The sequence below is a fragment of the Myotis yumanensis genome, unplaced genomic scaffold (assembly GCF_028538775.1).
Source record: "Myotis yumanensis isolate MYYU_CA2020_CCGP unplaced genomic scaffold, mMyoYum1.0.hap1 SCAF_14, whole genome shotgun sequence".
NCBI classification, from domain to species: Eukaryota; Metazoa; Chordata; class Mammalia; order Chiroptera; family Vespertilionidae; genus Myotis; species Myotis yumanensis.
Window position 1 is genome coordinate 24,159,156 of NW_027223765.1, and position 13,072 is coordinate 24,172,227.

Sequence of the window (13,072 nt, forward strand, 5' to 3'; positions counted from 1 at the left end):
ACTATACTTTTGAATGAATTACTAGGCTCTGAAAAGCTTTTATAAACATGAGCCTAGTCTATTTATTCTGTATTTTGCTTTGTCTCCTTTGGCAGAGCTATTCCCAGGGGTAATTGTCATCACAAGATGGAGAACTTCACCAAATGCTAGTGACACCTCTGAATTTTTTTGCAGTCATTTTAACAGATTGTTGGGACTTCTCAAGATGAAAGTCTCATCAAGAGAAGAATGCTTGAGTAGTCTGAAGCCCCACTGAGACATTATTGAGTTTTAAATATTCATGTATAATTACGCAGACTGTTATTTGTTGGAAAAAGGACACAAGACTCTCTAAATTTCCCCTTCAGCTCTGACTCCCCTTACTTGTGAACAGAAACTGTGAGTCAGTCTTTTCATGTTTCAAACACCTTCTCAAATGACACCTGCCTTTTCAATAGTCATGATTTCCCTTGGCTGTATGACTAGGATTAGGCAACATTCCAAGAGGCGGTGGTATTTAGACTCTAGAAGCAATAAATAAATTTAAAGTTTCTGGAGTTCAGCAACCTTCCCAGCCCTTCTCTGTCTAAACTCTCATGTGGTCTTCGCCTTTCTGTAATGTGGACTTTTAATTTAACCTTCCTTATGGCAGTCCACGGTTTCCAATGCTGGCTCTTTGAATGGATTTTCATGGGTTCCTTTGCCTTTCTAGGTCTTATTTTCCTTATCTGTGAGGTGGATACATTGGATTCATTATTCTATACTTGCACTCTTCCGTTCAGTGCCTGCCAGACACATGACTATTTAAATGAAAATAAATTAAAAGTTGATAATAAAATTTAAAATTTTCTTTCTCAGTTGTACTAGCTACATTTCAAGTGCTCAATAGGCACATGTGCCCAGTGGCTACAGTACTGCACTGCATAGTCTCATGGAAATATTTCCAACTTTAAAATTTTCCGATTCCTTAGTTGGTTTCATTAATGTTCAATATGTCTTCTCCTCTCCTCTTTCTCTCGCTCCCTTTCGTTTCCCCAAATATTCCCTTCTTCAAGTATTTTTTGGGTAACTTCTCTATGCTAGACACTCGAGAGGTGGACAAACAAAAGATATGGTGTCTGTTTCCATGGAGCTCAGTCTAGTTGGTGAGATTGCCATTAATTAAATAAGTACACTAATGAATGTTATATTACAAATTAAAATAAAAAAACCCACGATTCTATGGGAATTTACCAGAAATAAAAGAAAAAAAGGATGAAAGAAAGAAGAAAAAGAAAGTTGCCAGGGGGAAGTGGGAGCATGGAAAGTTTCCCCCTCCCTAACCCCCCTTCCATCTGGCAATCATCAGTTTCTTCTCTGTATGTATGAGTTTGTTGTTTGTTTATTTATTTATGTATTTTTAAACTCCATACATAAGTGAAATTATATGGTATTTGTCTTTTTTGGTCTGACTTAGCATACTACTTTCTAGGTCCATCCATGTTGCAAATGGTAAGATTTCATATTTTTTATGGCTGAGTAAGAGTCCATTGAGTATATGTACCACATCTTCTTTATTCATTTGTCCATGCTTTTAAAAATAATGCTGCAATGAGCATAGGTGTGCATATACCTTTTTGAATTAGTATTTTAGATTTCTCTGGATAAATACCCATAAGTGGAATTGCTGGGTCATAATAGCAGTTCTATTTTTAAGTTTTAAAGAAACTAGCATACTGGGATTGCACCAATTTACAATCCCACCAACAGTGCACAAGGATTCTGTTTTATTCATATCCTCACCAACACTTATTGCTTGTTGATTTATTTATTGACAGTAGCCATTCTGACAGTTGTGAGGTGATATTTCATCATGGGTTTAATTTGCATTTCCCTGTTGACTAGTGACCCTGAACACCTTTTCATATGTCTATTGGCCATCTGTGTGTCCTCTTTAGAGAACTGTCTATTCAGGTCCTTTGCCCGTTTTTCAATTGGAATGTTTGTTTTTTGGTGTTAAGTTGTATGAGTTCCGTATACATTATTGGATATTAACCCTTTATTAGATGTATCATTGGTGACTATCTTATCCCATTCAGCAGGTTGTCTTCATTTTGTTGATGGGTTCTTTTGCTGTGCAAAAACTACTTAGTTCGATGTGGTCCCCTTTGTTTACTCCTTTTGTTTCCCTGTTTTCCTTTATTAAGTTTAAGGGATGAATGGAAGGCCATGGTTAAGGATCTAATTGCAGGGTCCAATGTCTGTTAGAATGGAACGGAGGGTGGCAGGTGAACAAGGGTAGGTGATGGCCATGAGAAAGCAAAGATGATCATGCGCTTAGGCCGCATGCATATTACCTATCACCAAAGAGCCGTGCAGGCTGATCCGTGGGTTGTAAAGGCACTAATTTGGGAGAGATGTATTTACAGCCAGTAGCCGCCAGTTTGGTAATGATTTTTATCTTAACTTGACTCTCTTCGCCAGTCTGCAGCCAGGCCTCTGTGGGAGATGTCGTGTTTCTAGTGGACGCAAGCATCAACCCCCAAAATACCCGCCACGTGCGGAACTTCTTGTACACCATGGTGAATGGCTTCAATGTCAGCAGAGAGACCATCCGCGTGGGGCTGGCCCAGTACAGCGATGCGCCCCATTCTGAGTTCCTGCTCTCCGCGTACCACCACAAAAGTGAGGTGTTGAGACACATTCGGAGGTTTCAATTAAAACCTGGGCGCCCTGAGGGCACCAAGCTGGGCCTGGCCCTGCAGTTCCTCCTAGATCACCACTTCCAGGAAGTCGCGGGGAGCCGGGCGAGGGAGGGAGTGCCTCAGGTCGCCGTGGTGCTCAGCAGCCGCCCCTCCGAGGACCCTGTGCGGGAGCCTGCGGAGGCATTCAGGGGGGCCGGCATCCTGCTCTACGCCATCGGCAGCAGAGGTGCAGCTGTGGCCGAGCTCAAGGAGATTGCCAGCAGTCCCGCGGAGAAGTTTGCCTCTTTCCTTCCCAACTTCTCCGCTCTGGGCGGCCTCACCCCCAAGCTGCAGAAGGATCTCTGTGACACGTTGGTAAAAGCAGCTCAACCTGTTGACCGCGTCTCTCCAGGTACAAAGGCTTTTCCCTTCTTATTTCTGATCTGTAAGTCACAGAACTCAAGGCTTTATCTCTTATTCATCCCGTGCACTGTCCTTATTTTCCATATTTGTGCATATTTGCTTTTAATATTAAAATTTTGCTCTACTCTATGCTCTTCTCCAATCATGGACCTAAACTTACCAATCCCCCCCCCCCTTTTTTTTACATTCTGTGGGCTTTATGCTGGTTCTATATAGACATGTAGTATAAGTCCATTTTTGATGAAAGAAATATTTTTTCCTATGGTATTGTTATTCCTAGATGAATTTACCCATAGTGCCTGGATTGGGGGCAGAGAAGGGAGAGGGGCATAGACCCCCCTCTCTCCTTCCCAAGGAGGCTGGCTTATTTCACTGCCAGGAAGCTGGCTTGTTTCGCTGTGAGTGTGTTGTAATGTACTGGTTAAGAGAACAAATTTAGGGGAAAGAAAGACCTGGGTTCCAACCCCGATTCTCCACTTTCTAAATGTGTCATCTTGAACATGTTACTTTATCTCTCTGAATCTATACATTTTCTTTCTAGGCTGGTAGTATCTGCCTCAGAGAGTTGTTGAAATAATTAAAGTTATGCAGGTAAAGTGCTTATCATAGTGCTTAGCCCATCAGAGGTGCCCATACGCATTAGAGTCATTACCTGTGGTGATATACTTGTCATCAACTTTGAACTTCTGTTGGTGCTGATGGGCATAAACTGGTAAACATTCTTTATAAATTAATTGCTAAACTCTATGAGGAAGCACAGAATTCGAACAGAGAATGAGAAGATGGCTCGTGGGTTCCATCAAAATCCACAAGAGGATAGAGCCTTCATTACTTATTCTTTATTTTTGGTATTTTTAGATAGGGTGGGTGAATTGGAAGAAGTGCTAAAACTTTTGAACCATTTGATGCCACAGGTGGGTGGTAGTAATATTGCTCCTGTACAGCCACATTGTATATCTTACTTTTGCATAGTACTTGCAGGTGTACAAAGAGGTATTACGTCCATAGTGATAACTAGTTTGCTTGGCACTATGTAGTTTTCAAAACTTGTTTGCCTTGCCCATCTGACCGGTACATAGATACATAATGCATTTTTTAAAAATATATTTTATTGATTTTTTACAGAGAGGAAGGGAGAGACATAGAGAGTTAGAAACATCCATGAGAGAGAAACATCGATCAGCCGCCTCCTGCACATCTCCCACTGGGGATGTGCCCGCAACCCAGGCACATGCCCCTGACCGGAACCGAACCCGGGACCCCTCAGTCTGCAGGCCAATGCTCCATCCACTGATACAAACTGGCCTCGGCTATTTTTTTTGGTTAGCTACACAGGGCAATTAGTATTTGTTTTTACATAGTTGCACTAGGCAGTTAGTATTATTATTTGCATTTTTTTTCACGTGAGGAAACTGAAGCCAAGGTAACATAACTGATGGCAGAGCTAGGACTTGATCCCCAGTCTTTCAGAGCAGATCCATTTCAATAGAAAGGTGTTGGAGGTTGTGTTCATAGGGAACAGAGCCTCAGACAAGGACTCGGAGGCACATTATTTGTCATGGAAGAGCTCCCAAAGCAGGTTGGTAAGGATGTAGGACAGAGAAGTAGAGGAAAGAAAGGAGGGGTATGATCTTAGGCAAAAGCTCCACAGAGAGGAGTTTTAGCCTGATCCTACAGGAGAACTCAGGATTGTCTTGACCCAAGGCAAGGAGCTAGACTTTGTAGGCAAAGCCGCTCCAGTAGCTGAAAAGTCCTCCAAAGAGCAGTGTATAGAATTAGTAAAAAGGGATCCGAAAGGACCCGGGCAGAACACTGATCTTATCTGCTACAGTAGATTATTTTATATCATCCTCAAAACAATCCCATGAGATTGTGAGGGCTGGTGGAAATATTTCAGTGCTGTAGAGAGAGAATTGAGGGCCATAGAGGTGAGTGATAACAGGCCACAGGGCTGCTAAGTGGTAGAGCGACAATGCAATGTATCCTAGAACCTGGGATACAGTCCAGCTTTCTGACCTGTTGGTGCCAGCAAATTCCTAGAAATGAAATTTATTCCCACTGGAGAGTGTACAGCCCCCTTCTCAGCATGCTGCTAAATTTATAGAAGCGTTTTTCCTCTTAATGAGAGTTAAGGATTGTCCAAGTGGATTTCAAGGTTGGAGGCATCAGCAACGCGTGCCAGAAGCCTCAGAAGATGAGATGATGGAGTGGAGGGGAAGGAAAGGCACAGGGGATGTTGTTGCTTTTCTGAGCACAGCATCATGTGGGGTGTCTGAGGACCACTGAGCATAGGTGGCTTGGCATTGCTCTCCCTTTCTGTATATCATTTGGCTCCATGGGTTCTAAGCATTTCGAGTGAAGATCCACAGACCCTATCCCTTCTGTCCTCTCTGTTGCAGCTTGCAGAGACGCGGTCCTGGCGGATATTGTCTTTCTAGTAGACAGCTCAACCAGCATCGGACCCCAGAACTTCCAGAAAGTAAAGAACTTCCTTCACTCTGTTGTCTTGGGACTTGACATCAGCAGTGACCAGGTCCGAGTGGGCCTCGCTCAGTATAATGACGACATCTACCCAGCCTTTCGGCTGAACCAGTACCCTCTGAAGAGTGTGGTCCTGGAGCATATCCAGAATCTGCCCTACCGGACAGGAGGCACCAACACAGGGGCCGCCCTGGAGTTTGTCAGGACCAACTATCTGACTGAGGCAGCTGGCAGCCGGGCCAAGGACATGGTTCCTCAGATAGTTATCCTGGTGACAGACGGGGAGTCCAATGACGAAGTCCAGGAGGCAGCTGACAGGTTGAAAGAAGGCGGTGTTGTTGTGTATGTGGTAGGCATCAACGTGCAGGATGTCCAGGAGTTGCAAAAAATGGCCAGTGAGCCATTTGAGAAGTTCCTGTTTAACACGGAAAGCTTCAACATCCTGCAGGATGTCTCGGGAGGCATTCTTCAGTCACTGTGCTCAGCAGTGGAGGGTACAATAAAAGGTAAGAAGCTGTGTCGAACCCAACGTTCCAATCAGGATTGCCTAAGTACAATATGAGCCAGGATACACTGAGCACAGTGGGAGGTAGGAGCTGTCCGCCATCCCTGGAGAACCTGGGGACATTTCCTGAATGAACATCTGAGCTGGGGAGTGAAGGATGAATGAAGTTCTCATGTGTAGTAAAGAACACCCTGCCATGTTGATAAGAGGACATAGCATGGATTTGGAAGTCCAGAAGATACGTTTAAAATTAAAAAAAAATGTTTTCTTTTAAAATTGATGTTTAGAGAGAGAGGGAGGGAGAGAGAGAGAAAAAAATCCATTGGTTGCTTCCTGCATGTTCCCCACTGGAGTTCAAGCCCACAACCGAAACCTGGTCATGTGCCCTGACCTGGAATCAAACCAGGGACTTATTGGTGCATGGGTTGATGCCCAACCACTGAGCCACACTGGCCAGGCCAGAAGACATGTGTGTTTTTTTTTAATACGGTTTTTGCTACTTTCTAGTTATGTGAGCATGGACAAGCAGTTAAACTTCACTTTAGTTTTCTCATCTGAACAATGAAGGTAATAATACCCATCAGCAGGATGGTTTATGAGGATTAAATCAGATAGAGTTACATAAAAATCTCTGGCACTATATAACTGCTCAGTATATGTTAACTTCCCTTGTCTCCTCCATTGGTGGAAAAAGAATCATTGAAAGATACTTTAGTCTAATGGAGCAGACAACACAGGCAGCAGGAGTATCAGAGGGAGAGGGCCTTGAGGCAGTCTCACGTGGAGGAGGTGGAAGTACAATATGTACAGTGTTACATATATAGAGTGCTTCTTCCTCTTATGTACCCCTCCCTCACAAAATCACTCTTGTATTCCATTCCCATGATATCTTGATTTGATTGACTTTCTCTTCGGTGTCTTTCCCTTTCCCTCCCCCTTTTTCTCTCCTTTTCCAGAATTCACCCAGGCCTATGCAGATGTGGTCTTTCTTGCGGACACCTCACAGGACACATCACAGGCCAGTTTCCAGTGGATGCGCAATTTCATCTCCAAAGTGGTTAAAATGCTAGATGTTGGCAGGAACAAGTACCAGATTGGGCTGGCTCAGTATGGTGGTCAAGGCCACACTGAGTTTTTGCTCAATACCTACCAGAGCCAGGATGAGGTGACTGCTCACATCCATGAACACTTTGTTGTCCGGGGAGGCTCCAGGAGGACAGGCAAAGCCCTGCGATACCTCCATCAGACCTTCTTCCAGGAGGCAGCGGGGAGCCGCTTTCTCCAGGGCGTCCCCCAGTATGCAGTGGTCATTACCTCAGGCAAATCGGAGGATGAGGTCTGGGATGCCGCACAGACACTGAGGGAGAAAGGTGTGAAAGTCATGTCTGTGGGCGTACAGGACTTTGACAGAAGAGAACTGGAGGGGATGGGGACCCCACCCCTCGTCTATGAGATGCAAAGTCAAGATGGAGTCAGACAGGTGATACAAGACGTGAATATGGTGATCCAAGGGATTGGGCGGTCTGAGTTCGGGACAGAGGCCAAGAAGGACATTACAGTAACAGAGGCCGAGAAGGACACTACAGTAGGTAAGGTTTGGTCTCTAGGTATGTGAGCTACTAGGAAGTCTCAGCGTAACAGGAAAGTTTGGGGAAAGGGCAGAGATGGGGGATACTCTGGATTCCTTAGCACCGGGACATGGGCACTGGTAGATGGGAAAGAGGAGAGGGCTTGGAGCTGCATCAGGCACAAACCTTGTATTAGTCAACTATAGTTAAAATGATGCTGCATAACAAGTCATCCAAAAAGGCAGTGACTGAAAAGAATTATTTATTTTCACAGATCTGCCAGGGGTCAGGTCTTTGAGTTCAATTTAATGGCTTTGCTAATCTTTCCTTGGCTTATTCACAGATCTGGGATTTGGCTGAGGGTTGGCTGGTCTCCATTTGACTCTGCTCCATAGCTTTCTCCCATCTTCCTCCCGTGATCATTAGGCTACTCTAGGCACCTTCTTCCCATTATAACTTTAAAGGTTCAAGAGAGAAAATGCAATTACATAAGCACTTTTGAGACCTCTGCTTCATCACCTGCTAACATTCCATTGGCCAATACAAGTCACATGGCCATATCATTATCCATGGAGAGAGAAAGTATATTTCCACCATGAAAGTGGGATGTAGGGAGTAAATATTTCTGTACTATAATCCAGGTTGCCACATACCTTTTCCAGAAGGAGCATTCAGGCTTCTCACCAGAGATTAAATACAGTCCTTCCTTAGGTTGGCAGTCAAAATGCTTAAGGGAGATGCTATAGGCATTTTGGGTGGGACAATTTATAATGTCCTTTGCATTGCTAGAGGTTTTATTTTTAAAAAAAATATATTTTTATTGATTCCAGAGAGAGCACAGGAGAGGTAGAGAGAGATAGAACCATCAATGATGAGAAAGAATCATTGATTAGCTGCCTCCTGCACGCCCCACACTGGGGATAGAGCCTGCAATCAGGCATGTACCCTGACTGGGAATTGAACCGTGTCCTCCTGGTTCATAGGTCGACGCACAACCACTGAGCCACACTGGCCAGGCTTGTTAGAGGTTTAACATCCCTGGTTCCTGCCAGTAGCACCCCTGAATCTTATGACAATCCCAAATACCACTATATATTTCCAAATGTTGTCTGGGAATGGGTCCCACTGTTGGGTGAGAACCACTGAGACTTATCTTTTATACATTCTAACCACTAGCCAAGCTGAACTACCCACCATTTGCTGTGTATGTCTCATGTTTTCTCACCTCTGTCTCTGCCCTGAATATTCTGTACCGTCAGCCGGGAATATGTCATCCTTCAGCTCTTAAGTTACCTTCTTTGTGGAGCACCCCCCACAACTAAAAGCTTGGTGTGGCTTCTAGTGTATCCCCACAACTAGAAGCAATCAATCCCCACTTTCTCTGAATTATCATAGCTCTGCCTAGACCTCTCAACATCTAGAACTTGAGGGTCCTTGGAATTTTACAGGCAGAAAAGACAAACGTATGTGAGACGAGAAGAGAAAAATCCAAATAGAGCTACTAAAGAACTGACAAATACCTATGGGCACTATGTGAAGCAGAAATAGAACAAAAGGAGGGTGTGGTGGAGAACCTGGGTCCCTCAATAATGGGTGTGATTTTAATATACAAGGAGAAGGGAGAAGGGTACTCTTGGTAAGGGGAAGAACATGAATAAGGGTGTGGAAGTGGGAATGGGCTGGATGAATGAGGAAGAAGGTGAAAAAATGGAGCCAATTGGGATGAGGGGATTTAGAGGGAGCTAGGGATGAGATTAGATTATGTGGGATGGACCCTGATTATGGGGTCCCAAAGGCACTGGAAAGTAGCAGTAGGCTTTTAAGCAGGAAAAATGACAGGATCAAAATGGTCTTTAAGGAATCCTTTAGTGTGCAGGCTGAATTCCACATGACACCTCTTACTCAGAAGGACTTTAAGGCTGAGCCGTCATCTGTCCAAAAAGAGAGGGAGCCTGGGTCTGGCCAGTGGTGGCTCTGATAATGAGGAAAGGGGACTCATCCTCATGACAACCTGAAGGGAGAATAATAGCACTTGGTACCAGCAGGTGAAGGAAGGGATGAGTCAAAGATGCTTGGGTTTCCTCAGAAGCTGTTTTAGATTTGGCAAAATCGGGGGCAACATCCCTTTTTAAAATCTAGGATTGATTTTTGGTTCTTTGTGAAAAAGGACCAAAGGGGAAATTTTAGGATACCAAGAAACCAAAGATAATCAAAAGATTATTCTGTTGACCCTACAAGCTCTTCTCCCAATTTTGTTTCATCATATGCAGCCGCCTACACACTGGTTTCTGCCTCCTGTGTATATGGTTTTGGCTCTCTGCTAGGGGGATTTTATTTTTTCTGACATCCAAGCATATTTGCGCCTGTTTGGTATGTGGACACAGTGTTGTTGTTTTATTTTTATTTATTTATTTATTTATTTATTTTTTAAAAAATATATTTTATTGATTTTTTACAGAGAGGAAGGGAGAGAGATAGAGAGTTAGAAACATCGATGAGAGAGAAACATCAATCAGCTGCCTCCTGCACATCTCCTACTGGGGATGTGCCCGCAACCCAGGTACATGCCCTTGACCGGAATCGAACCTGGGACCTTTCAGTCCGCAGGCCGACGCTCAATCCACTGAGCCAAACCGGTTTCGGCAATTTTTATTTTTATTTTTACAGTAAACACTGCCTTAAATTGTGAAAGAGGTTTGGACTTCTCTTAGAAGGGAGTTTAATGCAATCCTAACACCAATACCCCATTTAAGGCAGATTAAAGGGAAGATTCTTTTATAGCAAAATAAAATAGCCATTAAGCCCAATTTTTGGACAAAGATTTTTGATGGGAACTTGCGGTATTTCATGTTGAAATAACATGAAATTTATAGAGGAAGCTGTATCTGTTAACAGTCACAATTTACTATTTCCATCTTTTACGAGGACAGAGGCAAAGTTATTAAATCCAGGAGGTTTCAGGTCTATAAAAGAGAATTTGACCCAGGGTTTTCTGAAACTCGAAAAATGATGAAAAACTAGTCAAGCAAGACTCAGATGCTTCTAATGGACTCAACGAATCAAAACATGACCTTAAAGCTCTTTCTTGTAGATACAGATATATTTACGAAATTTGCAAATATTGTGAATACTCTTTCATGTGAAAAATTTGGGGATAGGTATGAACCCTGTAATGTTCTTTGACCATCATACCAAACAATGGTCATAAAGCCTTCCACTAAATTCTAAAATGTATCAATATAAGTTAGAATAATACATATTATTATGATTTTAATACTAAATATTACAGTGTATAAAAATAAGTATATAAATATGATGGTATATAAAATATAGCATGACTTTTATATGCAAAATGAATGCTGTCTTTCTTATTCTGTTCTCGTGCCTAAAACCCTTCTTTTTGATTTTGTTTATAGCATGTCCCACTGCTATCCCTGCTGACTTAGTATTCCTCATTGAGGAATTCAGCAGGGTTCAGCAATCGAATTTCCAACAAGTTGTCAATTTCTTAAAGACCACCGTCCGCTCTCTAAGCATTTTTCCTGATGTGAGAATTGGCTTGGTCTTTTACGGTGAGAAGCCACGACTTGAGTTTTCACTGGATACATTTCAGACTCCAGCCAAAATCTTGGAGCATTTGGACAAATTAACCTCCCGGGGACAGAGAAGAAGGACCAAGACTGGTGCTGCTTTGGATTTCCTAAGGAATGAGGTTTTCATTCCGGAGAAGGGCAGCCGGTCCAAGCAAGGTGTGCAGCAGATAGCTGTGGTCATCACGGAAGGCTTCTCCCAAGACAATGTGTCCAGACCGGCTTCTCTCCTGCGCAGGGCGGGGGTTACCGTCTATGCAGCGGGCACCCAGCTGGCCTCCAAGAGCGAGGACCTGGAGAAGATAGCATCATATCCCCCTTGGAAGCACGCCATCCCTCTGGAATCCTTTTTGCAACTCTCCATTGTGGGAAGCAAGATTAAAAACAAGCTCTGCCCTGAGACGGTGGGCAGAAGAGTTTCCATTACTGGGATGGGCTATGCTGTGCAAGAAGGTAGGAGGACCTTTTCCAAATTTTATCTATACTAATAAAGAGCTAATATGCTAATGGTCGATATGCCATAACGGGTAATGACCAGGTCATTAGCATATTAGCTAGGGCATTGCTCCGGAGACAGGGCGGAAGTGGGGAGGTGCCCAGGGAAGGTGGGACCAGCCCGAGGCAATTGAGGGACTGAGGGCCGGGCTTGAAGTGCACTGGAGCTCTGCGTGGACAGGTTCGGGTGTCAAGGCAGGGCTGCAGGTGGGTGGGCAGCGCCACATGATTTTGAATCACGGGCTGGGCTCCGTGATTCATATATATACATATATACATATACATATATATATTCTGCTTGCTCTATGCATCCATTCATTTCCTCTCCTATCCCTCACCCCAACCCCTCACCCCATTCAAGAAAAGATTTTGGAGTCAATTTATTAAAATACTGAAACACAAAACTTATAAAGTTAAGATGATTTCATCTTCATTCCTAACAGTGCAGAAGAATGTGAAGTAAATAGTGAACATCCCTTCCTCTTTCTATCTTACCCCTCATCCATTTTAACAGTTAGATGAAACTATATGTATATTTACAGTGGAAGCCATAGGGAATTGAGTATGGATTGACCAAATCTTAAGTCACATAAAGCAGGAAATTATTTATAAAAAGATACAGACATTTTTGAAATTTAAAACTTATAAGTTAAAAAAAAAGAAAATCAATTTTCCAAACTTTCGTGTAGGGCCATCGCTTCTTTGAATACGAACCCTACTGATTGGAATTCTGAATATTTCTTCATCAATCACCCAATAGTGTATTTTCTATAGTTTCCATTTTCTTTAAAGTGGGAAGATAACTTAGCTATCTTTGAAGCAATCTGAGCACAGAAATACTTATTGATTTTTATGATCTCAGAAATCCAATCTTTTATGGTGCTATCTAGTATATCAACAATTTCTTTGATAACAACTGGCCTTTATTGGCTTTCTAAGCAGTAGACCTGGTTTTCATAGTTGCAATAAACCTTTTATTCACACTCATATTCTACTGATTGCACAATATTTGGTTTGTTGTGTAATTATAATAACAAAACTGCCATAAACAGGGCAGGGACAAACCCACATTGCTCTTAGTAGGCTTATTCTTCCACGAAGCAAAGCAGAACTGTGTAGTGTTCAGCTGGGAGCTCCCAGCGGGAAGGCACTCAGAGCGCTGTGGGGCTATTGCTCATGTGTTGCAGAGGGAAGGGAGAATGTCAATTATCTGGGGAGCCACTTAAGAGGAGGTTAGTTAGGAGACCTCCTATTGTATATGCAGTTAAAAAACAACCACCACCAGAAAAAACATAGCAGTGAAGTATGTGCACCTTGGGGTCAAATTGCCTGAATTAAAAAATAAAATAAAAAAATATTTTAATTGAT

At 43.0% G+C, this 13,072-nt stretch overlaps 1 protein-coding gene across 1 annotated transcript in view; it reads left to right on the forward strand.

Moving 5' to 3' along the window:
* Nucleotides 1-13,072, forward strand: part of LOC138992387 (collagen alpha-4(VI) chain-like) — a 111,586-nt gene that overhangs the window by 25,999 nt on the left and 72,515 nt on the right. The window contains 4 exon segments of the mRNA XM_070391119.1: nt 2,443-3,054; nt 5,465-6,052; nt 7,008-7,640; nt 11,036-11,662. Of these exon segments, the coding sequence (XP_070247220.1) occupies nt 2,443-3,054; nt 5,465-6,052; nt 7,008-7,640; nt 11,036-11,662 (2,460 nt within the window).